At 44.2% G+C, this 27,589-nt stretch overlaps 2 protein-coding genes across 6 annotated transcripts in view; both read right to left on the reverse strand.

Moving 5' to 3' along the window:
* LOC109425050 (connectin-like) overlaps positions 1-27,589 on the reverse strand; it is a 453,200-nt gene that overhangs the window by 41,201 nt on the left and 384,410 nt on the right. The window lies entirely within an intron of this gene.
* Positions 1,768-3,214, reverse strand: LOC134290222 (uncharacterized). The gene is made up of 2 exons (XM_062857293.1): positions 3,206-3,214; positions 1,768-2,818 (listed from the first exon to the last, which is right to left on the reverse strand). Exons 1-2 carry the CDS (start codon positions 3,212-3,214, stop codon positions 2,360-2,362), a joined length of 468 nt encoding a protein of 155 aa, XP_062713277.1. The 3' UTR covers positions 1,768-2,359.

Here is a 27,589-nt window from a genome sequence, read left to right on the forward strand (position 1 = left end):
AAGAAAGGCAAAAATGCAATTCGCAGCATGAGTTCGCCACTTTGACTCAAGCCTTACTTTTGAGAAGGGCTTAAACAATAAATTCTATGATGATGATGATGAACCAGTGCTTGTTAGGGGAATATCTGTAAGTACAAAGAAAATCGTGTTAAGTACTGTTCCATATAGCCGAGGCGGTAAACGCACGGGTATTCAGCATGACCATGCTGAGGGTGACGGGTTCGATTCCCGGTCGATCCGGGATCTTTTCGTAAAGGAAATTTCCTTGACTTCCTTGGGCATTAGAGTGGGTCAACGTTGTATGGAGAAACTTTAAATTTGATCGTATCGACCCGGAACAAAGCATTTTCAATCTATATTAGCGCCCAAAACAACTGTGCAAAATTTGGGAGCGATTGGTTGCGTCCCCGTATTCCGCATTGCGATTTAAATTTGTATGGAATTTAGTATGGGAAAACGTACTTTTTTGGATTTTACTCATAAGTTGAATTCTTTTGTCTAATACCATGTATCTGATGACGTTAAAGTATAGCCTAGGATATGCCGAAAAACATTGCCAAAGACCGCAAAGTGATCCGACGCTTGTGAAAAAAGTTAATCGCCTGGTAACTTGGGTCAAAAATTGAGATTTTATTATTGATGTTATTCCTTTACATGTTAAATGTTACATACCACCGGGCAATCTATACGTTATAACTTTTTTCACAAGTATCGGATCACTTTGCGGTCTTCGACAAAGTTTTTCGGCATATCCTAGGCTATACTTCAACGTCATTAGTTAGATCGTTTTAGACAAAAAATTTCAATTTATAGGAAAAATGCAAAAAAACACGTTTTCCCATACTAAATTCCATACAAATTTCAATCGCAATGCGGAATACGGGAAAGCAACCAATCGCTCCCAAATTTTGCACAGTTGTTTTAGTCGCTAAAAGGAATCGAAAAAGCTTTGTTCCAAAAAATCGACTTTGTTGACCCAGTCTATTGGGCATAGAGTATCTTCGTGCCTGCCACACGATATACACATGCAAAATGGTCATTGGCAGAGGAAGCTCTCAGTTAATAACTGTGGAAGTGCTCATAGAACATTAAGCTGAGAAGCAGGCTTTGTCCCAGGAGGACGTTACGCCAAGAAGAGGAGAGAGGAGGACTGTTCCTTTGAATTCCACTAAGAATTTGAATCCTTTGACATATACGTATTTCGACCTCAACTGTAAGGTCGTCTTCAGTGTCTTGTACTTGACTCGACTCAACATATAGACCTTCCATTACACTTAGTGTACGAGAACCTACTCCGGGTAATCGGAATGCCAAAGGGGATTAGGTTCTGGTTTGCTTATATCCTAATGAGTCTGCTTAGGATGTACTGTTAATTGTGATGGTTGAGGAACGGCCCAACTATACTACACTGCCGTTCTACACGATTGTCTCATGTTATATGGAGTTTCCATATAGCAGGGGACATTTATGTGTAGAACGGCCGTACCGCTTTCAGGATGCTATTCAGGTCCTTCTTAAATTTCAGCTCGTCTAGGGACCTTAGGAGAGATTGAGGGACAACTCCGGTTGCCGAAAGGACAACTGGAACTATACGGACGTCCTTCAGGTGCCACATCTGCTTCAACTCCTCCGCTAGGTCGTGGTACTTGGTTATCTTGCCGGAGAACGTTGATAAGATGGTGTTTCGTCCAGCGGTTGAAAGGCCCCACGTTGTGTTTCTTCTCCCGGAGGATAAGGCGAATGCGAACTACTTTTTACTACGATTTATTGGCGCACCACAGAGAGGCAGTGCTCCTGCTCTGTGGTGGTTCTATTGCTTACAACTAATTCTACATAGAACACGCTGTCGCTTATATAGGCGACAGCGATAGTACGGACAATATAAATACAATTGAAATGAATGTGAATAGCAGCGGTGCGCTGCTCTGCTGCGTGTATCGAGCCCAACGCACAATCAGGCTGCTGCGGTTTCAAAGCGGTGTGGCTCTTCAATGGGCTGCTTCTGCACACGCTCTGCATGCTAGAAGCAGCCAACGACGACGCCGGCGACAGTGCGAGATCAAACATACTCCCGCCCGAAAACGACTGTTTTCCAATTTGCTTCTGCGCCGAGCGGGCTGCGGCGGTCGTCGATCGATCGGGCACTGTAGGTAGAAACACACATGCTGAACTACCTGCGATAATGCGCTCGCTGCTGGCTGGTGGTGTGGCTTGGAGATGATTCAATTTGCTTCAATTCTGCTTGCTCCGGTCTGGCTGATGCGTATGGTGAACGATGATTAGCTACGACGGAGGGCTTGATTGATGAAGCTTGGTGGAACGGGAATGACGCTCGGGTCCAAATCTTTGGCGCTACGGCCTAGGAGGTTGACGCTGATGGTCCAATGGTGACGCTACGGTCCGGGGAATGGCGCTTCGGCCGGGTAGTGGACGCTGGGGGTCCTACGGGCGGATGCTGTGATCCTTCTGGTGGACGCAGGGGTCCGACGGGTGCTTGATTTGGCAGGGCGATGATACGCTCGCGGCCTGCAGGAGGACTCTCGGGGTCCGACGGTGGATGATTCGACAGGCGGCGATGATACGCTCGCGGCCTGCAGTGGACGCTGGGGTCCCATGGGTGGACGCTCGTGATCCGACGGTGGTTTCGGTAGGGCGATGATACGCTCGCGGCCTGCAGGTGGACTCTCGAAGTCCGACAGGTGGATGCTACGATCCGGCGGGTGGACGCTGGGGTCCTACAGAGGGACGCTACGGTCCGAAACGGTGGATGCAGGGATCCGACGGGGGACGCAGGGGTCCAACAGTGGATGCTTCCACTCTAGCGGGCGACAGTTCGGCCCATAGTGAGTTGTCCAGAGAGAGGCTTCGTAGTAGTCCGTTATCCGTCCGGTGGTCCTCCGGGGTGTCCTTCATCCTGGTCACGGCACCAATGTTTCGTCCAGCGGTTGATAGGCCCCACGTTGTGTAATAATTGCCCCGGAGGCAAGATGAAGAAACGAACTACTTCTGACTGATCTCTACGGTTTATTGCGCACCACAGAGCAGGAGCACTGCCTCTCTGTGGTGCGCAATAAACCGTAGAGATCAGTCAGAAGTAGTTCGTTTCTTCATCTTGCCTCCGGGGCAATTATTACACAACGTGGGGCCTATCAACCGCTGGACGAAACAGATGGTCTAACGGTACAGTGATGTCGATGAGGGTTACCTGCTTCATCCTTTTGTCGTGAACCACAATGTGGGGGCGTATGTCTGTTGTTAAAGCAAGCTGTTGGTGCACAATCTTGGCAACTTCGTGGTGACATTCCAGGTAGGCAGACCCAGCTAACACTGAACAGCCTGCAACGATATGCTGGATCGTTTCCCCTAGTGAATTTCACTTCCTAAAGCGGTTCTCCACGTCTTCGAGGAATATGTACCGCCGATAGATCTTCGTCGCATTTATCCGGTCCTGGATAACTACCATGAAATCTTCTGTTTCCGCGAGAAGGTCACTCCGCACCAGCCACGCGTTCGACGTCACCTTATCAATGTGCTCGAGCTCCAGTTTATGGGGGTGTGTCCCATGCAACTCCTTCCGCTTCCATGCTACGATCATCTCGTCAACAGTCTTGATGTCGCAGTTCAGCTGGTAATCCCCCTGCGCCAGATGCAGGGCTCTGTAACCGTGGTCAGCTTCACATACAGTGCAGTGAGGTACATTTCAATACGGTACTGGCTTTCTACGAAATATGCCCGCAACTGCTGGGTCTGGGAGACACATAGTACCTGGATATTGGTGATGCCACTTCTTCCTACTGCGCGTGCCAGGGTAACTATCTCGGTGGACGACTTTGGATGGCGCATGCGGTGCTTGGTTAACGCTTCAGTGAACGCCACTCGTACTGCTCGTTCTAACGCCTTTAGGTCAGTCTTGGTTCACTTTTCCACCCCAAAGATGTAGGTCAACAGGGACACCGCGAATGCGTTGATCGCCTTCACCTGGCTGACAGAAAGCTCCTCAGAACACAGTTGACACGATGCAAGAACTTGTCCTGCAGTTCCTTCTTGATCGCTGTGTGGCGAATACTTCTAAATTGCAGGAAGCCGAGGTATTTGTACGCTTCGCCTTCAGCCGTATTCCGAAACTCCTCCTGTTCGTTGACGCGGAAACAGCTGGCGTCCCTCTACTTGACTCCAGCGAAGATCGGCTGACCGACATTTGTCAATTCCAAACTCCATCCGGATGTCGTCGCTGCTGAACACCATCATAAGCTGCCTGAACACCGTCACAAGCTACCTTTGTGCAGTTTCCTCAAATAGCTTCAGGTCGTCCATGGAGAAGGTGTGGTTTAATCTTGTACTCCTTCCCCCACTTTTCAGTTGGTAGCCATAGTTGCATTGGTTGAGTGCTCTGCTGAGGGGTTTCATTGCAAGACAGAACCATAGCGGACTAAATTGAAATAGCACTCTCCTAATCAGAGTTACCCATTGCTCATGTGTACATAAATGTGACAGCGAGCCTCCCACCAAATTGTCTCCCAGCTCTTCAAAATCGCAGTGTGCTGCGCTGCTAGGAGGCTCACGAAAATTTGGTGGGTGCGAGCTAGGCACATAGCTCCCGGGGAGCTCGTCTCATGCGCTGCGTGAGCTGTTGGTATCTAAGGTGAAAAACAACTTCTTGGTAACGAAGAACCTCAATAACTTTTTTCCGTACACAACTCAAGTGTCTGGTTGGTCTATAAGATACGACTAGGGACTCTCAATGCAAAGGTTAAGGTGTCAATTCTCGTTCGTTTAGGAAGTTTTTGTCGTGAAATTTTCTAATTTAATCAGCGCATGAGACGAAGCTCATGAGACACATCTTGAGAAAAATGAGGCGCACAACTTGCAGTCTCAAAATGTACAGAGCTCCTGGGAGCTCGCTTGCCATGTGGCTCCCGTACATGGGACTACAGCACGTGTACATCAACTCTGCTCCTAATGCTGAGAGTTCTGGACCGCAACACAGCTGTTCCGTTGGTAATTTGTAGGTATGTACTCTACATCCTCATCGCGTATTGCATCAGCCTGATGACGTTCCCGTCTATCTTGTAAAACTGCAGTACCGTAAACCGGGGTCAAATTGATCTCCGGGTCGAAATTGATCAGACGTTTTTCCGTTAGATAAGGTATGTTTTAAATTATTTTCTCGCATTTATCGTTTAGTATAGGATGCCTACATCACGATACTTGGAAGGAAACTATACAGGGTGTTAGGTCCCTGAGTGCAAACTTTTTAAAGGGTGATAGAGGACCATAAATGAAGAAAAAAAAAGTTCTACGCATATGGTCAAATCTCAACCGTTACGTAGTTATTGAACTTCCCATGTTTATGACTGTTATTGCCTTAACTGGCAATAACTTGAAAATGGTCAAACTTATCGAAGTTTTTTTTACCCTTATTCGAAAAATTATTGAATTTTCTAACAAATGACATCTTTGAATCGATTGGTTTAGTTAAATAACTAAGTTTTCTAGAGCAAAATAGCTAAAAATAGTGTAATTTTATTGTTTTTTGTCAATTATCTTTGAAACATGCGTAATAAATTAAAATTCTTTCTTTGGCAAAGTTGTGGTCCCTGTTACACTCTACAATTCGTTCTTTGACACCAAACTTCTAGCTCTTATCGTTTTGTTGCAATTTTGATTTAAATGTGCAGCACAATGCGCAAAAAAGTGCTTTCCATGACAGTTGCTAATTTATGATCTGAAATGCGATGTTAAAATCGACTTTGCAACAAAACGATAAGAGCTAGAAGTTTGGTGTCAAAGAACGAATTGTAGAGTGTAACAGGGACCACAACTTTGCCAAAGAAAAAATTTTAATTTATTACGCATGTTTCAAAGATAATTGACAAAAACCAATAAAAATACACTATTTTTAGCTATTTTGCTCTAGAAAACTTAGTTATTTAACTAAACCAATCGATTCAAAGATGCCATTTGTTAGAAAATTCAATAATCTTTCGAATAAGGGTAAAAAAACTTCGATAAGTTTGACCATTTTCAAGTTATTGCCAGATAAGGCAATAAGAGTCATAAACATGGGAAGTTCAATAACTACGTAACGGTTGAGATTTAACCATATGCGTAGAACATTTTTTTTCTCCATTTATGGTCCTCTATCACCCTTTAAAAAGTTTGCACTCAGGAACCTAACACCCTGTATAAAGTATGCTTGATCTATCTGAAAAACGTTTGATCAATTTCGACCCGGAGATCAATTTGACCCCGGTTTACGGTACCTTAAAAAGGTACGAGTGCGGTACTCCTCGTACGCCTCCTTGTAGTCGATGTATGCCATGCTCAGGTTCCTCTGCTTTTCGGTGGCTTGACCCACAATGACTGCATCTGCATCTGTTATTGCGACATCCTTTTTGTTCTCCGGTCATGACGTTGTTGGTATCGCAGTGGGCTTGTATCCTCCTCGCTATTACCGACGACAGCACTTTGTACAGACTCGAAGGGCACGTTATTGGTATATACTTTGCTGGATCAGCTGTGTTGTGGTTCTTCGGCAGAATATTAGTGATACCCCTAGTTATGGACTCTGGTAGCTGCGTGGAGTCTTCTAGCATCATGTTGAAGCATTCCGCCATCCGCCCGTCAATCGTCGTGAGTTTTTTTATACCAAAAATTCTTCACGAAATTGGGTCCTGGTGCAGCCCAATTTCTAGTATACCGGGGTTGCCGCACTTATATCCTGGGCGGTTACTACGGTCGCGGTCATGTCTCCAACTCCATTACACTGTCGCACTTCTTCTGCCAACCATATCCCATCGACACTGTGCTGGACAGGGTTCTCCCATAAATTGGCCCAGAACTGTGTGATGCCTCCAATCTCCGGAAGCCCTTATCCATAATCAGGCTTGTCATTGTAGAACCGTTCGTTAATGTTGTCCATTCGAATTTGTTCTTTCCGCTTCTCCAAAATTCTCCATTACGCCGCAATCGTCTCGTAAGGGCACTCAACCGCAGTACATGGGTGTCGAGTACCTCCGTACTTGAAGTCCTCTGCAAAGTGATCCTTAACTCTCCAACGGCAGCAAGTAAGATTTCGTGCCGGACGATCCTGTGTGGACCATATTGTCACGCTCCGTATCATTCTGAAGCAAATCCATAAATTCCAAGAGTCTCCTTACCGGGTGTTCATTGATTACGGAAAAGCTTCCAACCGTCCCAATCACAAAAACATGTGGAAGGCCCTCCAGCGCAGCGCAAGGCTGTCTAGAGAAAGTCATCGGCCTCATTGAAACACAGTTCAAGGCAGAGTACTGCACAATGGTGTCTTGTCCGATGCCCTCCTGGTGGTTGCTGGTGTGAGATAAGGACCGCTACTGTTCCTCATCGTAATCAATGAGATCCTGGTAGGTGCGATTGGTCGTGCTGAGCAAACAATGGAGAATGATGAAAGCTTCCAATATCATGGTAGCCAAATGGCGGCCGATTGTGAGACGTGTTGTGACACCAAGATTGACATAGGTGCACGGACCAAGAAGACGAGGACTGCTTTTGCGAGTTTAAGAAATGTATGAAAAATTAACTAGATTAGTCGACGCACCAAAATCCGAATTTTCAACTCGAACGTGAAATCTTTGCTGCTTTGCTGCAAGATTGGAACCCAACAGGACATCGCAGCATAAGCAGACGCAGAGGCTCATGACGGAAAACCTCAACAACGAAATAAAGGAAGTCGACAGAAGTTTGACCTGGCCCCAGGTCAAAGCGGAGGCGGAAAATCACCGAGGATGGATATCTCTCAATTCGGCCCTCTGCATAGACTCCTACGTACAGCAGAGGTATGCGGGACGCGGCCATCCCAGGACAATTGTCGTCATCTACTACCCACAGCGTATGGGTTCGCTTAAGGAAGTTATCAAGCCGGCTTCATCGACGGCCGGTCGACAACGGAACAGATCTTGTACAGGGAATCGCTCAATATGCAGTTTATAGCAAGTTCCAGCATTACATATTATCTAAAAGAGAGGGTTGGTAAAAGATAGACGGTGAACCATGCGGTAAGATGTTTCTGATTTATTTATAACGTGTTATTTTGTTAATACTTGTGAATTGATCGCGTTTAGCATTGTCTCGCGCGGAAACTCAAACTACAGATGCGTCGGTGTTTAGCATTGTATTCTCCTTAGTTGCGAATGAATAACTTATGTAGGGTGAGTTTTGAGGCACAATAGATCGCGTTCGTCGTCCACGGTTTAGAAGGGTATTTCTTCTTGAGCGCATTATTAATCGCAAATCAAAACATGACATTCGTTTACCACGATGAAATCCTCAACATATCTCCATTTCCCCTGTCCAAACTCCTAGTGATTTCTCGTAGTAACGCAGAGAATTCCTCGGTTATTGGCCTAAGCGAGAATCACGTCATCACTTCCTTCTCTATCCTCAATTGACCTGCATTCGGACGCGACCGGCGCTGGTATTGCTTATTGAAAAGTATTGGGATCCCAGCATTTACACAATGAAGAGAGCTAATCCCAAGACCCATCAGTTGGTTCATTGTGTAAATGCAGTTGTCCTTGCAATAACAGAGGAGCAACCGCGGGCGGTCAATCATGCTCATGCTCATGCTCATGCTCAGTTCCAGCATTACATATTATCTATTCATCGACTAGCCATTGTGGCGTACAATTGTATCAACCATTCAGAGCTAAATTAATAGGCGGGTAAGAGTTATTCTTCTCAAAAGTTTTTCAAACTCAATGGAGAACCACAGCACGGTTTTCTTAGGCACCCTGAAAATTCGATGTGAAGCTTCACAATATCTATACCAATCTTTACCTTAACCCTCAAGAGGATACCTTAAATGAAGGTCCGTTTTGGGACCCATGGGTCCATTGGACCCCAACATATATTCTCGCGTATCTCGTGATCCTTACTCTTTGAAAGGGTGATGTTTTTAGCAAAGATGTTAGGAAAGTCAAGGCCTATCTAGTGACGAACAATTTAGTTCGGGAAGTTTCCGCTAGGTGGTGCTAGTAAGCATTGAAAAATGCCCCCGATCTACAGGATATAACGTACCTAAACAAGCGGACAAGGACAAGACGTACCGAAACAATAGGATAAATCGCACTGCTGTAGACGAGTAGATATATATGTCCAGCGGGTCAAAAGGGGTCATTCAAATATTACGTAACGCAAAGGAGTGGGAGGTGGTCTAGCGCTGTGTTATGTTTAATTCAAAATTTTCCATACAAAAGTTGTTGCACGGAGAAGGGAGGAGCCCTTAAGTTGTCAAATTTTGCGTTTCGTAATATTTGAATAAACCCAAGAGGAATCAGAGACAAACAGACGTAACACTATTAAATTTTAAATCTCATATATATCAGGATCCTGATTACTTATATAGTTGATGTCTTCGGCAAAGTTGTTTGGTTGGTCAAGAACTTATAGATTATGGACCGTTTGATTCGATATTCCACCTAGATAGCATGCAAATTTTTTATCTCATAATATCTCAGGATCCTGATTTCTTAGAAAAATGGTGTCTTAGTTGTTGGGTAGGTCAAAAATGTTCAGTTGATGAGCCATTTGATACGAACTCTCCTATTGGGAGACGCTGGTGCGGGATGCTTATTATTTATAGAGATGGTGTCTACAGCTGTTATATGGCAGGACATGGACCTACCGAATATAGACACTATAGAATCTACAGACTTGGGGAGAAATAGTTGAATTACGCAATTTTAGAGTGTTTTATAGTGAATTTAGTATGTACTAATAGAAAATGACGTCACACAACCCACAGTCGTTATCGTTCCGTAAATCTCGTTTGGCTAAACGAATTGATAGATCGCTTGGTTAGGGGCCATCCATAAATGGCGTAGCCCTTCTCCCCCTATTTTCCCATACCTAATACATGGCTCGTAGCATAATCAGAGACTCTCCCCACCACCCTTAAATGCCACTTCATCTATGGACGGCCCCTTACAGCTGTCTGCACCTTGGAAAGCATATGAAATCTATAGTGTCTATATTACAGATTATGGGATATATACAATTATACTTTGATCATAATCTACACAATTTTCCACAGCACAGAGATCAGACATCCAAGCTCAGTTTCAAAACTGTGTAAGGAATTAAACGTTCATTTGAAATGGCAACACAAGTGGCAACATCGTGGTGGCGCTGCTATCCCAATGTTCCCACGCTGTTGTCGGTGGTGAATATAAAACTTATGTAGATATGCGTACTCACCACTAATTGTAGCAACTTGCCACATAGGTGACCCTAGTGTTGTCAACGCTAAAAAAAATGAATTCTTGCACAGCTTCCGAGACAATTTTCTATAGGCTTGGATGTCCGTTCTCTGTGATACAAAATATATTTTCATGAAAAATCGAATAAAATGGAATGTAAATTTCAACGTTTCCTTTCCGTAACCGGGAGGAACTCCTGGAGAGAAATTCCTGGAGGAATCCCGTGAGGAGTTCCTGGAGGAATCCTGGAAGAAATTACTAGGGGAATCTCGAGAGCAACTCCTAGAGGAATCCCGGGAGAAATTTCTGGAGAATCCCGGGAGAAATTCCTGAAAGAATCCTGAGAGGAATTCCTGGAGGAATGCCAGGAAGAATTCTTGGAGGAATCCCGGGAGAAGTTCGTTGAGAAATACCGGTAAGAATTCCTGGAGAAATCCCAGGAGGAATTCCTGAAGCAACCCCCGGAGGAATTCCTGAAGAAATCCCAGGAGGAATTCCAAGTGGATTTCCTAGAAAAACTCATGCAAGAAACCCGGGAGGAAATTCTGGAGAAAACCCGGGAGCGATTCGGAGACAAATTCCTGAAGAAATTCTGGGAAGATTTCGTGGAGGAATCTCGGAAAGCATTTGTGGAAGAATCCTTTTACGAATTCCTAGTTGAATCCCTGGTGGAATTCCTGATGTAGTTTTGGGAGTCATTTACGGAGGGCTTTTAAGTGGATTTCCCAGATGAAATCGTAGAGGAACCTCGGGAAGAATTACTGAAAGAATCCCTGTATTAATTTCTGGAAGAATCCTGGTAGGAGTTCCTTCAGAAATTTTGGGAGGAATTCCTGGAGGTATCCGGGTGAGTCAATTGTTAACAGAATGTAATTATATTGTGTTATTCTCAAAATATTCACTTCAAAAGAAGCGTACTTATTTGAGGACGCTTGCCACTCGGTAATCTAGGATGCTGGGCATATACGAACTAATTAGCGCCATTTTGCAGAAAAACTTTAAAATAATTTTCATTACAAAATAATCCTTGATGTATGGAACACTTTTGCCGAAGACACAAACTTTCTATACATTCCGAATCTGAAGATAATCAAGCTAAATTTAACTTTCAATCCATAATTTGAATAAACAATAGCGCCACCTACTGGGCTAATTCCAATTCAATTTGTTCGTCACAAGATTGCCCTTGGTCTATTGAACAATTTTGTCGAAGGCAGCATTATTCTAGGAAGTGACGATCACAAGATATAATCATTCGTGTCGTGGGATCCAATGGACCCCAGGGGACCAAAATCGCCCGGTTCAACTTTGACATAAAAAATAATCTATAGTACGCCATGAAATATTTGTTATTTTTGCACAAATAACTCATCGTGGTGTAGTTTGAAGGTACTGTGAAAACGGAACCGATGTGTCAATCCAAACTTTTTTGCGACCACTTCAAAGAGGCTCTGGGGTCCAATGGACCCCAGGTATCCATTAGAGGGTTAAATTCAGCTACTAATAAGCAACGATAGTAGATAATCGTTTCATTCCTACATCGTCTAAAAATCGCATTATCGCATACCCTTACGCATTGCACGCGCGTGAGAAAGAGCGGACAATCCCCTGCTGAGACCCCGGTTCTAGAATTTCCTTCCCTAACAAGCCGCCTTCCTAGAGGCTCCGAGCGGCAATGCCAACTTTTTCCCCATGATCAGTGAATCAAAATTCAACCATCGCGCAACAATAATGACAATGTCGCAACCTGTATTTGTTGCGACAAACAAACCCATGCGACATAAGTTTGTCCCAACTTGAAAATAATGGGATTAACATCGTACACCACGAGTTTAGAGATTTTTAAGCCTTGCATTGCGATTTTCGAACGGTAACTTCGAGTCGGTAAACATTGCAACTCTGGTGAAGCTCTATCATCAAACAGTTTCGACTTTGGGTTAGCAATAATTGATTATTCACGAGTTGAAAAGTACGCAACAATTTCAGCTTCCGTTTTGTCTGCAACAAAAAATTTCGAGATCATGTCATTATCTGTTACCAGTAGGGATAAAGAGTAATCGTCGCACCTTCTTTGTTGCTTGTTTTGTGCCTCTTTTGTCTGACAATTCTCTTCACTGCCCATGATATTGATTGGATTTTTGCACAACTACCTCCCATGGCGGGGCCCAGAGTGGCTGGCAGGGGGTGGCCAACGGCGCGGCGGCGACTCTGCTGGTACAGCAAAAACAACGCATCCAATCGCTGGTGCTTGAGTTATTACGGCAGCAACAACAACAACAACAGCGAGGAGTGGCAAGAGGGCAAATTTGCCAATCTTCCATTAGCATCAGCCGTCAAGCCATCAAAACATTACACGCCTTGTCGGGTCAGATGCCGGAGCAGCAGCAGAGGAGTCTGTCAATTGCGCTGTGGGGAGAGAGTCCTCCTCGTCCGCCAGGCTGTCGAAATCTTCTGATCCTGGGGCTTCCCTTCCGCAGCTCTTTGGTATGGGGAACAACGTACGCGACTAACTTCAGCGGGTGAGAGGCTAATTTGAGCAAAGTTTTTTTTTTCGGTTCAACTGCTTTTGATTGGCTCTGACGGTAAGTTGCTTGAGCTACCGGGAGCCTTCAATCACAGGGAGTTACAGTCAGTGTTGGGCCACTAGGTAGCCTATACTTACACTTGCCGTTTTGAGGCTTCGGAAAGTTTTCGAAAGGTTGTGAAAGAGTTTGAAAGAGCTGTCGAATTGGTTCAACGGCAGAAATCGGGAATTTTTTCTGATTTTTCCGTTCGCACCAGTTTGATGATTGAATGGAAGTTGTCAGATCTTACGACCGGCTTTTCGCGTCAAGCTTTGACTTTTGCCTCACAAAATGTGCATGTCATTTAGGCTTCTAGGTTAACGTGAAGGACTTCTCATCTGCCAAACTCTGATTGACGTGTCGATCAGACTGTTGTTAACTATCTGCCGGTGATATGGAAATGACGGTCTTTTTTTTCGCATCCATCGTCAATATTTACAACTAGGTACGAGCGAATCGTCATCAAAACGTCCGATTGCAAATGGGAGTTGGCATCCAAATGTCATCATGCATTATAGAACGCTGTTCAATGTCCAATTTCCAGGGAAACAAATCTGTCGTAATGGTTTACGGTTCTAGTATGAAAAGTAATAGTATCCATATGAGACAGAGATATCTTGTAGCGTACGTTACGGTCATGTTCATTATAAAGCAATCTTCGTGGATGGCCTTCACGTATTTTTAGGGTTGCTGTATCTGAACTTAGTTTTCTATGAAAACTTCAGCAGTTATTATATCAGTTTTATAAATGCTTGATTAGCTGTTAAATCATAATTGGTGAATTTGTAACGGAAACACACTAGGTTACAATTTATGCTGAACAAACTTCTTTCCAAATATTTCAAAGCAGCCTTTGTTTGAACAATTCATTATTCTGCTCGTTAACATCTAATTTTGGTGAATTTTTTCAACCTTTAGATAATCTGACGTTCATTAAAAGGCTGATTTAACGCTTAATATTCGCAAAAGCTGAACTAAGACTGTATTGAGGCTGAAGAAGCGATGTGGACTCTACGAAAAGTTGCTTTGGTCAGCAGTCAAGTTTTATTTTAATTATTGGTTGAACAACTGATGAACAAGTGGTGAATGTTTAAAAGCTGGTTACACAGATGATACATATTCTATTCAACTTGATATGCAGCCTTCGAATCAATATTGTGTTCAGCCACTGACAGCTTAGCTAATACTCTCACTGTTCAGCATTCATTGTTACTTGGGAAGTTTATGTTACAATGGCACGATGAACTTGCATTATGAGAATTCGAAAGAGTGTAATCACATTTGTACCTTTTAATTCCGCACTCTTTTGTTTATCCTTTGACAGATACGCGTATTTCGACTACCACTTGTAAGCTTCCTCAGTGTAAGTTATCTACATCCAGGTTGCATATGAGAGATTATTATTTTAAGAGCATGGTTGTTAGAGTACAAAAATAGCTGACACGATGCGGCCTTTCAATCAACTCGAATCTTCTCGAGCGCAAATATTGAGATCTATTCATCAAAATGGTTTGGAAGTGTAACACGTAGCATGCTCACTGTCAGTGAGCCCAAAGTTGCATTTTAGACCGATACTCATACCGATTCTTCAGTTTTATGCCCGAAAATACGTGGCATTATGTGAAAAGTGAACGCAGTGGACCGTTTACTAGATTATTGTGAACATTTATGCAGTATTTCTTCTTGAGTTCCGCGGCCGTGGCATAGGCGGCCGCGTAAATCAAAACCGGGTGAAAATACCCAACTGAGCTTTCGAGGTTCTCCCAGAGCTCAATCCAAAATTTCTCCCGAAAATGTCTACGGAGTTCCTTCGTAGATTTCGTTCATAGTATCTCTCGCAAATTGCAATCTATGCTAGGAATTGTGCCAGGGGTTCTCTAGAGGTTTCTCTATGAGTTCTTTTGGGATTTTCCCTGGAATTTCTTCTAGGATTTGGAAAAATTGCGATGCACTCCAAAACACAGTAGTTCTTTGAAAAACTGTGGGATGAACTTCAGGAGAAATTTCAGAAAAGTGATCGCAACTTAGTAAAATGAAAACATAGGATTTTTTTTTAGCTTAGAGGAATTTGGAAAAGAATCTTCAGGAAAAACAAGGAAAATTAGGAGAAAAACTCTAACTAATCCACCTAGCAGTGATGGCGCCTTTCTTGTGCCTTCGGAAAACCCATATCAACAAAACTCAAGTAACATGTTGATGAATTAACGTGAAATTAACCCCACATAATGATTTCGGTGAAATTTGCAAAACCAATAAAAAACATGAGTTGCCACGAAAAAGTTATTTCGTTTTTTTTTGTGCATCGATATAACTTACACTAATGTTTTTCCCAATTTGTACAAATTCTGAGTCGAGTGACTTCGTAGTTTATCTGGAGTTATTACTAGAAAAAAATCAATGCTGTACGTTATATCGAAGCAAAATGTACGTTATTATATTGTATTCGCTAATAACGTACGTAGATATTCTGGTCAACATTTTTGAACTTCGGTGTTCTCCTCCATACCAAACATACCCATATTGCAAGGTTTTAGAGCCTAAAACTCCATTTAACAGCCAATCTTGGATATTCTGGACTCCATACATCTTCCCCATACCAAATATGCCGCATATTGCATGGATTTTAGAGCCTAAACTCTATTAAACAGCTGTCATCTTGAATTTGGAAATGCCATCTTGAATATTATGCCGCCATCTTAAATTTTGGACTGACATCGAAGAGTTTCTGGTCTCCAGTGTTGATTTCCGCACAAAATTCGTCAACCATGCTAAAGGTTACAAAAATCGCCGCAGTTTGATGTGTCGCATGATGAGGCTTGGTTCAGTTTCAGCCATAACTCCGGGACGCCTTGACCGATCCGGACCATTTTAAATGGCAAACAATGCGGTAAAATTCCGGTTCGAACTATATTTCGAAAAATCAGCCATTGAGAAGTGCCTCAAAAGTGAGTGAACTCTTTTTGCGCACATACATACATGCAAACACACGTACAAACATCATCTCAATTCGTCGAATTGAGTTTATTGGTATATGTGACTTGACCCTCCGAGCCTTATATCGGAAATTCGTTTTATAGCCTTTCAGTTCACTTTGGTGAACGAGAAAGGCAAAAAGGAGAATTTGAGAAATTTATGCCTTGTACCAAAGCAATAAATACTTCTAGGGATTTCTTATTCTGAAATAACATAGAAAGTAGTCCGTGAAACTTAAGGAGAAATAATTTAAAAAAGCCCTGCACGATGTCTTCTGATATTTAATCCTCAATTCCGCGTTCTGTTATTTTTCGGGAATTCTCCTGAAATTCCTTTAGGGATTACACGCGGAGTTCTTTGAATTTTTTTTAATTGAGGGATGGCTTCAGAAAGGAAACCCTGAAGAATACTTAGGGAAATCTTGGGATAGATCCCGGAAAACATAGGAAGAGATTCCAGTTTCTCCTTTTTTGAATTTCTTTAATACCAACTTTGTAAAAAATATCAACACCAAGCAGTGTTCCAATTTCCAGCGATCGAATGACGCATCCCTCTGGGCATGGCCTAAAGTCTGAAACATGTGGTTCCACATAGAAAGGATGTCCTTCTCATGGTCACTAACGGGCTATGGCTGAATATTCATGAAGTTTGGCTATGGCTTGGCCCAAGTCGGTAATTGGGCACATATCTGGGGACATGGCCTCTTGTCCAGAACATGGGCTACTGGTTCAACAAAAAATGGTTGTCCTCGTAATGACCACCAACGAGCTGGGGCTGGAAATTCATGAAGATTGATAGTTAACACGCTAGGTTTTGGCACAGGTTGATAAGTGGCCACTTCCTTGGGGGCATTGAATTTGTAACGTGCCCAGGCGGTTCTCAGAGAGTACATGAAGGCTTCCGAATATTGAACCTTTTACTGAGTTCTTGTTTCATCGAACTGATGAAACATTCTGGAGTTCTCTCATCCAAGATATTCTATTATTCCAACGGAATCCGGAACATCTGCGGAACCACTTGGCCAATCCAATCCGTGACCATCAACAGAAGCAGGCCAGTGCGCAGAAGGGGACCAAGAAAGCTTTTAATAAAAGTTATGCAAGTACTCGTGGAATTCAAATCTAACTGAGGCAGAAATTGATTTCCAAGGTTGCGACCATTCATTTGCAAAGATTTACATTCATTTGCTATTATCTCAGTTCAAAAGCATGCTATCGAAAAACAATGTATGGATGAATTTAACCTTGTAGTTTTATCTGAAAGTTTGCCGAATAACATTGGGGTCGCACACGCATACCAAAGTCATGAGCTAGCTGTGAAGGCAACTTTCCACAGCGTGAATGTAATTTACATTCACCGCGTGGAGAGTTGCCTTCACAGCTCGCTCACGACTTTGGTATGCGTGTGCGACCCCAATGTTATTCGGCAACCTTTCAGATAAAATTACAAGGTTAAATTCATCCATACATTGTATTTCGATAGCATGCTTCTGAACTGAGATAATAGCAAATGAATGTAAATCTTTGCAAATGAATGGTCGCAACCTTGTTGATTTCGTCATATGCGCTAATTCCGGTCAATAACCCATAATTACAGCGTAACATAATAATTCCAACTTACTTGTGCCAATGCTTCATTAGATAGAAGCAAAAGGATGTAGAGTATCAATACCCGAATAAAAAATACAGTAGAAAAACCGAACGTTGTATTGTAACAGTACTATTTAAAACCATATTTTTACAATAGACACTACTGTAAAAATAAAAATACAAAAACAATAAAATGTAATGTAAACACCATACAGTAAATTGTAAATAAGATTTTTACAATATACTATACGGGTGGTTAAGTATCGTAACAATATAAAAAAATATTTTTCTCCATATATATTTTTTGCAAAACCATACATTATATTGTAAATGAATTGTTATAAATACTGATATGTGGGTTTTAATAAACCGTACATTGTATGGTACACATATGGTTTCAAACAATAAAATGTACCGTAAATATATTGTTTTTAATTGTAGTTTCAGTACTGGTTATACATTTAATTAAATGGTTTTGGAATGGTTCTCTTTTGTTATGTTGTATTGGTTTACATTACATAAACCATATAATGTTATATTATCTTGTCATTTTCCTCCTGTTAATGGCATCTCAGGCTTACTAGCATTATGAGATACGCTTTGGGAATTCTCCAGAGCGTTTTGGATTACCCTTCATATATTGGATCGCCCACGTCCAAGTCTGAGTCGAGGTCTGAGTAGTCTCTGATTGCATTAACAGTTGAAGCTTAGGCTCCCATGCCCCACCAGCCAGATAACCGGGTTTCGCAAACTAAGCATTATTTGTGGCAACACTTTGAGCGGCATGATGGAACTATGCCGAGCGCGCTAAGTATTATTAGACCACTAATGTAGTTGCATGAAGTGGGTGACGAGGTACATATGTATCATTACAGCGTGCTTAACCTTTATTGCAATATTGAGGCTCCAGTTTGACTAAAGTTTGAAATACACGGAAATACATAACATCTCATGAGAAAACTGTCAAGTTCGATTCAAGTATAAGTTAGGTTAAAAAGCGAACCCGCAGACGAACCTATATTAAAAGTCATTTCAGTGTTCAGTCCAGTCCATGTGTTAAAGATGGCTCTACGTCAAAGATAAAGTTTGTCAATCGCATTTGATTCGATTGTGGTCGAAGGCAAGTTCACATGAGAGAAAAGGAGAAAATTCCCCTAAATGCAAATACAGAAATAATAGTGTTGAACTCATCCACTGATTTACGGTAATCTGACCTGCATCATTCCGGGTTTGCCTACATTCGTATTTCTCTCATCGCACTCTACACACCTAGCCCGCCATATCTCTTGGACCCCTGCTTGGACCTGCAGTTCTTAGAATAGGACATTTGGTTTACCACTGATTTAAACATGTTATTGATTTTCAATTGATGTTTCAACTTATTCACTTTTTTCTCTTTCCTATGAAAGCTTTCCTTTGCATCAAAAAAGTCACAAACATCAACAAAACAAAGCACGGAAAAAATGTTAAACTGAATAAATCTGGTGTTCGATTTGAATAGGTCGAATCTGCATATGAATCACAGCAAACATACGACCTATTCAAATCGAACACCAGAAATAATTAAAAATTCACGGAAAAATAATGTTTCGGAAAAGTGAATGGTTCAAACGTAAGAAAAACAGTATAATATATTGTTACATAAAAATCCAATGTAAATGTATAGTATAGCGAACTATTTAATCACAATACACTTAATTGTAGCTGGTACACTGTATGGTGCAGAAATGGTTTTCACCATACACCCTATGGTTAGTTTTTATCCGGGTAACCAGCCTCCAAAGCACTGAAAATCGAAAAATTAGGCAAAATTTCACTTCACATCAGTGCATTTTTTTTTCCTGTTGGGTACATTTTCTACTGCGACCAGTTTTTTGATCTATTGTGGAAGCATTTTCCCCCGAACGAAGCGAAATTTGCTCCTCTTTGACCGACGCTTTTCAACCCAGAGCGGTAGCTGTATAAGGTACACCGGGGTAAGTTGAAACAGCGGGTTAACATGATGTTATCCAATGATGGTAAACAGTCTGGATGCCATAACCCATAGTTTTTTATTCATACAATCTTTTGGCGAAATAAGAAAATCCAAATTGTATTGAAATCTATTTCAAAATTTCATGTTTCATCTTGTCCACCCGTTCCAACTTGCCCCGGTGTATCTTACCTTCATTGGCTAACATGCTTCAGAAGCAAGTGAGTATTTACAGTGCAAATAACATAAAATCAAATTATATCGATTACAACAGTCACGTTCAACATCCCATACCAACAGAATGATTGTTTTTACAATTTTTGAGCAACAAATAAAACCACTGAATCATTTCCCCATCTTCTAACTCACCGCAGCAACTGAGCGTGAACGGTCGCCATTCAGTTTGCTTCACAAGCGAACCAACCGATGAGGAACAGCAGTCACAGTTGGATCGGTTTTTCTTCGCTCCCTTTGCGTATTCGTTCGTAGTGGTTGCTGGCGATGATAACTGGTCGTATTCTTCATATTCACTCAGATTCAAGCGCTGCTCCACATACATACGAGTTGATTTTTTTATTCTCGTTTTGTGTGCGAGGAAGGCAACCGCACAAAAGCAGCAGCTAGCCGAATTGTTCTTCATCAACGTTCAATTTTAACTTTGCCAGACTCACTTGTTGCACCAACCTTCTATTCACGCCCCACGAAAGCTTTGTGGCACTTCAAAGTTGGATTTCATTGTTGCAGAATACAGTATTAGCTGTTCAATTAATCAAATAAATCACTTTTTACCCGTCGGTAAACTGTAAACAACAAATTGTCTTCGTCTAGGGAGAAATCAAGCAAATATGCGTGGATTTTCTGCATAAGAAATATCGTATTTCATAACCACAGGGAAAGATTTCTTCATTGCACTGTGTTGGCGTATTATAATTTGGTGGGAAAAAATATTGTTTGGAATATTTTGGTCGTTATTCTCAAGCTACATCCATCGCAATTTAAAAGCTTTTTTCTCAATCGTACTTTTAACACATAATTTGATTTCAATTGCGAAGAATTTAACCGTCTTTTAAATTTAAATTTTTGGTCATCCAATGTACCATAGTGCCACGTATTAGGTGTAACGGAAATTGAATTCAGGTTGTGCCCGAAATAAAAGCGAACTATACGGAAACAAAATTCGAGGGAAAATGGTTCAATCTTATTATTTTAAGGAAATTGTAGTCCTTTCACATTTTTTCACACGATATGGAAGCTATTTTATGAATAAGTAACTGAAACAAAATTAGCCATGAGACATTGGGTGAATGGCAAGAATAAACATGATCATTATAGGTCGGTGCTTAGCTCGACGGGAATTAGAAATAAACCCTATAATAAGCTTCCATCGCTTAAGCAAATTTTGTGTAGGATTAATAAAATTCGTATTATAAGCGAGTTTCTAGAAGATTTTTCTCATAATTCAGAAATTTCCCATGCCATGGAGTGGAAATCATTGGTTTAACGCTTCAATAAATCTCATCTCACAACATTTTCAATTTTTTGTTTCTTTCTACAGATGTCTCCAGGGACTCCTGTCGTGATTACACCATTAATGCCATTTCGGTTTCCTCCACAAATTCCTCTTGCAACTCCGCCAGTAGTTTCTCAAGTATTCATCCAGAAATTATCTAGAAATTCACCAGCAAAGAAATTCAGAGACGTATTGTGCCAGGAAATCGAGCATACTTTGGACTCCGCAGAACTCTACGATAGAATTAAGTTCGCCGTAACACGAAATTAGCTATTTACAAAACGCTGATCAGACCGGTAATCCTCCATGGACACGAAGCATGGTCTCTACGTGCAGAGGACCAACGCGCTTTTGGAGTTTTCGAACGGAAGGTGTTGTGTACCATCTACGACAGAGTGCAGATGGAAGACGGCACTTGGGGAAGGCGAATGAACCACGAACTGCATCAGCTGCTGAGAGAACCAACCATCGTCCATACCGCAAAAATCGGGAGGCTACGAAGGGTGGGTCACGTCATCAGGATGTCGGATAGCAACCCGACTAAAATGGTTCTCGAGAGTCATCCGACCAGCGTAAGAAGACCTGATGCACAGCGAGCTAGATGGGTTGATCAAGTGGAGGACGATTTGCGGACCCTTGGCAGAGTGCAGACTTGCAGCCTTGGACCGAGTCGCATGAAGACGACTCCTACGTACAGCACTGACCGGTAAGGTAAGTAAGAAGATCTGGTCCATTATATCCCAGTTGTCCAAGAAGCCGGCTTGATATCATCCCATGAATTCATTCGTTTAAGGTGACAGATGACGGAAGATGATCTGGGATAGTACAAAAAGGCGGCATTTAAAATGGTGATAGCTCTGAAGTTCACACATTCCAAATGGTCGCCTTTCTTGTGAACGGGGCAAACAGAAATGCCGGACAAGTAGCATTCGTCATTCAGAACGTGGTTGATTTGCGATTCTGTCTGTTGTAATGATCTCCAGGTGTAACGATAAGCCCAAGCAACACACATGGTTACAAAACAGTGACGGCAGCGTATATAAGGGCTGCTCAGTAAGTCACAATGAATTCTGTGCAATCCTTACATACGCTGCCGTCACTGTTTTGTAACCATGTGTGTTGCTTGGGAGGCAAGCTATGTTGGAAAGATGTCATGACGTATTTGGAAGCAGCGGAATCGACGAGTCGTTTGCCCTTTTATGTTCGTTAGCTGGTGGACGCTGAACTTTCCAATCGTCTCTCTTAATTCCTTCTCCTGGCCTTACTGCCTGAGCGTTTTGGTGATCTACGATGACATCGAGAAAAGTTCAACATCTCTCAATGGATTTTAATCAGCTTCATTTTTTTGCCAATATCCCCTTCACCCCATCCCATCCAGCCCAATCGAAAGATCGATCTTCATCAGCTTGTTGATTTTTTTTTGTCCACGTCATCGTCCCTCGGCCCCTCATCGTCTACCAGTTTCACTCATTGACTGACTGCTGAGCCCTGACTAGCTGTAGCTAGCTGACTGACTGACTAACTGGCTCGGTTCGAGTGGTGTAAAGCCAACCCGGGAATGAGGGCTTGACTTTTCCTCCCTGCTCGTTTACGTCGCCGAGCGAGGGTTTTTGTTCGATTTCGCAATTAGGAGGTACTTTCTACACTGGAGATGTGCTTCCCTCCTACTACTAGCGTGTATGGGAACAAAGTGCCCACTTTTTTTCTTCTCTCTTCCCTCTTTCTCCATCATCGTCATCATCATCATCGGGGATCATCCATCGACAGAACGACCGACGGACGGGACGGGAGTGCCTACTCGAGTTACACAACGCATCGCTTCGTCGATGGCCGAACCACCAACAGAATGAGGAATCAACACACCATATCGGGATATCGGGCAAGCAAGAGGCGGCAGTCTCTCCCCATCGAAGATCTGCGGAAAGACTTGAGTCGAGTCTCGAAACCGTCAAGACGAAGAAACGCGTGTTTTCAATTTGCAGAGGAAATCCTTCAACTTCCGTAAGCCACACGATGTACCTATAGGTACAACATAGATGTTCTACAACAGAGGCAGCGTGATGCGATGCCTTGGGGTGGCGTGAACAACATCTGCGCTCAAGTAATTCAATATTGGGATGTTGTTTGATGCGTCGGTCGTCGTATACCGATGCGGTGGTGGTGTGCCTATTAAACGGGGGGAAGAAATTGGGCTTCTGTGCTGAACTTCCGTGAGACAGACCTGGCGCTGGCGTAGGAGCAATATTTATTTTTTTTTGCTTTTCAAAGAACCGTTCCGGATCAGCGGGGATGTTTTTATTAAAGGCATTTTCCAAGTACCGGTGTCGTGTTGATTTTATTTTCAATTCCAGGCAACCAAAGATATGAGCAACAAAATAAAGCATGTGAGCTTGTGGAAGGAGTATAAGATGTTATCTGAAGAATAAATTGATTTTGGTGGTTGCACTTTTGAAACATTTTCGAATTGAACTGCTAATTTTACATACGAAGACGATATAGTAGAGTAACCACTAATCTAGAATTTGTTTACTATCGATCCTAAATTAGCAAAAATAATGTTTAAGCATTTTTTTTTATAAAAAATCTTCTTATTGAAGTAACAACTTAACTAGGACAAAGCTAAGCTTCGTTTTCGATGTGTACTTCCACAGTTATCAACTGAGTGCTTCCTTTGCCAATGACCATTTTGTAGGGATAAATCATGTGGCAGGATCCTCTATGGGGTCTCCAGTTAGCCTAGTGGTTAAGGCTATGGATCGCCAATCCGGAGATGGCGGGTTCGATTCCCGTCCTGGTCGGGAAAATTTTCTCGACTCCCTGGGCATAGTGTATTATTGTACTTGCCTCACAATATACAAAGTCATGCAATGGCAGGCAAAGAATGCCCTTCAATTAATAACTGTAGAAGTGCTTAAAGAACGATAAGTTGAAGCGAGGCAGGCCAAGTCCCAGTGGGGACGTAGAGCCATAAAGAAGAAGAAGAAGATACTCTATGACCAAGAGGATACTCTACGTCCAAGGAAGACAATGAAATTTCACTCATAAAAAGATTCTGGACCGACCGGGAATCGAAGCTGAAATATGCAGGCAAAATCAAAACACAGGTGGAAGAAGTGGTGCGATCAACCCCTTCGCAAGAAGCGGGTTGATGAGATCTCCGACAAGGAGAAGTGAGGAGATAGGCGCTGGGAGTTGCGTACGCAGCTCAAGCGTGGGTGCTCCAGTCCACTTCCCGGCAAGCCAGCCGGTGGAGGTTATGGACGGAGCGTGGTTGTTGAGGGCCGTCAACCGAGAATCCAAAGGACGGTCCGCAATAGAGGTGGCTGAGCAGCAGCTTGGCAAAATCATCGACTTTGCGTCCACTAAGTCGAACATAAGCAAGGACCTGCAAACGGCCTTGCTGCGACTTAGGGCGTCGATCGACGATGCCAAACAGGAGCACATGGCACTCGCGTTGCTGACTGCTGCAGCAGCGGAGCCTGCAATTGAGAAAGTGCCGAAGTTTACCCAAACGGAGGCCTTCTCCTTCGCAGGAAGTCCGAATAAGGCGGAAGCGACTGCTCGCGACAAACGGAGCAAGCAATCGCAGAAGCGGGCGAGGCAGCCGTCAGGCGAGGAGCTGTCTGGCGGTGCCCGCAAGGCCAGGCGTATAATAAACCCGAAAGTCAGTAATAATGCCGGAAGGTCGGACCCCAGCCAGGGTTCCCGGAAAGCTGGGAAGGGTGGGCCCGAAAAGGCTGGCCCGTCCTGGAACGATGGGAACGAGGGGTTGCGACCGCTGGTGGGCCCTCAAAAGCCACAGAGCAGGGTGATCCAAGGGAAGGACCCCCCTTGAACGAAAGTGGAGCGGAAGAGGAAGAAGAAGGTGAATCCGCAGGTAGTAGCACAGGACGCCAAGCCAAGGCGTAGGAGGGCAGGTGTCAAGCGCGAGAAAGGTGACGTGATCGTCATCAAGACGGAACAGTCCAAGTACTCGGACGTCTTGAAGATGATGCGAAGCGACGCCAAGCTTGAGGGTCTTGGAGCCGACGTACGCAGTATTGGACGTACTCGTATGGGCGAGATGATTCTGGAGCTGAAGTGCCAAACGGAGCACAAGGGCGCCGCCTATAAGAGGCTGGCAGAAGAGGTCCTTGGTGAGGGTGTGCAGGTGAGAGCTCTGACACATGAGGCGACTCTGAAGGTCAAGGACATTGATGAGATCACCGAAGTGGAAGAGCTCGTCACGGCACTGCGGCAACAGTGCGATGTGCAGGTGGCCGCCGCAGCCGTTAAGCTACGGAAAGGGCCAGCAGGGACACAGATAGCTTTGGTTCAGCTACCTGTGGCGGACGTCAAAAAGTCCGTTAAAGTAGGGAGCATAAAGGTGGGTTGGTGTGTATGTCACCTGGCATTCCACGAGCCACCAGAGGTTTGCTTCAGGTGTCTGGAACCAGGACACAAGTCGTGGGACTGCAAAGGCCCCGACAGGCGCAAACTGTGTAGGCGATGCGGCGCTGAAGGTCATAAGGCCCAAAGCTGCATGAGTCCGCCCATCTGCATGATCTGTACCGGGAAATCCTCGAACGACAGACATCCGATGGGTGGTCCAAGGTGCCCGGCCTTCAAGAAAACCGCAGTGAACAACAAATCACAGTGCAGGTAACGCAGCTGAACCTGAACCACTGTGATGCGGCTCAGCAACTGCTTTGTCAGGCAGTTTCTGAGTGGGAGACGGATATCGCCATCATATCGGACCCATACCGAGTACCCGCCGGCAACGGCAACTGGGTCGCGGATGGGACCAGAAAAATGGCGGCGATATGGACGACGGGTAAATACCCCGTTCAGGAGTTGGTGTCTACTACCTATGAGGGCTTCGTGGTCGCCAAAGTAAACGGGGTCTTCTTCTGTAGCTGTTATGCGCCTCCGCGATGGCCGATCGAACAGTTCACGCAAATGCTGGACCGCTTAACGACCGTGCTTACAGGGCGAAGGCCGGTGGTAATAGCGGGTGACTTTAATGCCTGGGCCGTGGAATGGGTAGCCGTTTCACGAACCAGCGGGGTCAGAGCCTGCTAGAAACACTGGCCATCTTAGATGTCGACTTGGCTAATGTCGGTACCAAGAGTACCTTTAGTCGAAACGGACCGGAGTCAATTATTGACGTGACCTTTTGTAGTCCTGGCCTAACAAGTAGTTCGAACTGGAGAGTAGATGATGGCTACACTTACAGCGACCACCTGGCGGTTCGCTACAGTATCGACTACAATAACAGCAGACAGCGGATAGAAGAAGAGGCAGCTAGGCCAAGGCCAAGCCCTCGCAGGTGGAATACATCATACCTCGATGAAGGGGCGCCTGCCGCTCCGCCGTGAGCGAAACTTAATCGGTTTAGACGGTGATGAGCTGGTAGCGGTGCTCTCACGTGCGTGTGATGCGACCATGCTTAGGCGAGTCAACCCTAGAAATGGGAGGCCACCGGCTTACTGGTGGACCGACGCGATTGCGGACCTGCGCCGCGCCTGCCTACGAGCTAGGCGGCGGATGCAGCAAGCACGATCAGAGGAAGAGCGAAACGAACGGCGGGTGGTGTTCGCCGCTGCAAAAGCCGCGCTTAAGACCGAGATAAGAGCAAGCAAAAAGGCCTGCTTTGAGGTTCTCTGTCAGAGTGCCAATACGAACCCGTGGGGTGGCGCCTACAGGATCGTTATGGCCAAGAAGAGAGGTATGATGGCTCCTACAGAGCAATCTCCAGAGATGTTGGAGGGGATCATTGGAGGACTTTTTCCGCGTCATGATCCTAGTCCTTGGCCTCCTTTCGTAGGACAGCCGGGGACTGGGGCTGGCGATGAGGAGAGGGTCACCGATGTGGAACTTGCGGGGATAGCTAAGTCCCTTAGCGTAGGTAAGGACCCAGGTCCGGACGGAGTTCCGAACCTGGCCTTAAAAGTAGCTATTGCAGAGGCTCCCGAGATGTTCAGGTCTGCTATGCAGAAATGCCTGGACGAGGGAGTTTTCCCAGAAGCTTGGAAGAGGCAGAGTCTGGTACTATTGCGAAAGGCGGGGAAACCACCCGGAGACCCGTCGGCATATAGACCAATATGCTTGATTGACACGGCGGGGAAGGTGCTCGAAAAGATCATCCTCAATAGAATGTTGAGGTTCACTGAGGGCGAAAATGGTCTTTCGAGCAACCAGTACGGCTTCCGGAAGAGGAGGTCCCCCGTAGACGCTATCTTGTCGGTTACAAAAACCGCCGAGAAAGCACTCGAGCCCAAGAGTAGGTGAATTGCGCGGTAGTGACTCTGGATGCAAGGAATGCGTTTAATAGCGCCAGCTGGTCTGCTATTGCCGATGCGCTCTTGCGTCTGGGGATACGGGAGTACCTGTACAAGATTCTCGAAAGTTATTTTCAGAATCGTGTACTAGTCTACGACACGGAGGTGGATCGGAAGTGCTTTCACATAACCTCAGGAGTCCCGCAAGGTTCCATCCTGGGTCCGGTGTTTATGGAATGTCATGTACGACGAGGTGTTGAGGTTAGAGTACCCAGTGAAAGTGGTGATTGTCGGATTTGCCGACGACATTACGCTCGAAGTCTACGGTGAAACGATCGAGGAGGTAAAGTTGACTACCAACCACTCGATCAAGGTTGCGGCGTGGATGCGGTCCAGGAAACTGGAGCTGGCTCACCACAAGACAGAGGTGACGGTTGTTAACAACCGGAAGTCGGAGCAGCAGACGGAGATCAGTGTAGGAGA

The sequence above is a fragment of the Aedes albopictus genome, chromosome 3 (genome assembly GCF_035046485.1).
Source record: "Aedes albopictus strain Foshan chromosome 3, AalbF5, whole genome shotgun sequence".
Taxonomy (NCBI): domain Eukaryota; kingdom Metazoa; phylum Arthropoda; class Insecta; order Diptera; family Culicidae; genus Aedes; species Aedes albopictus.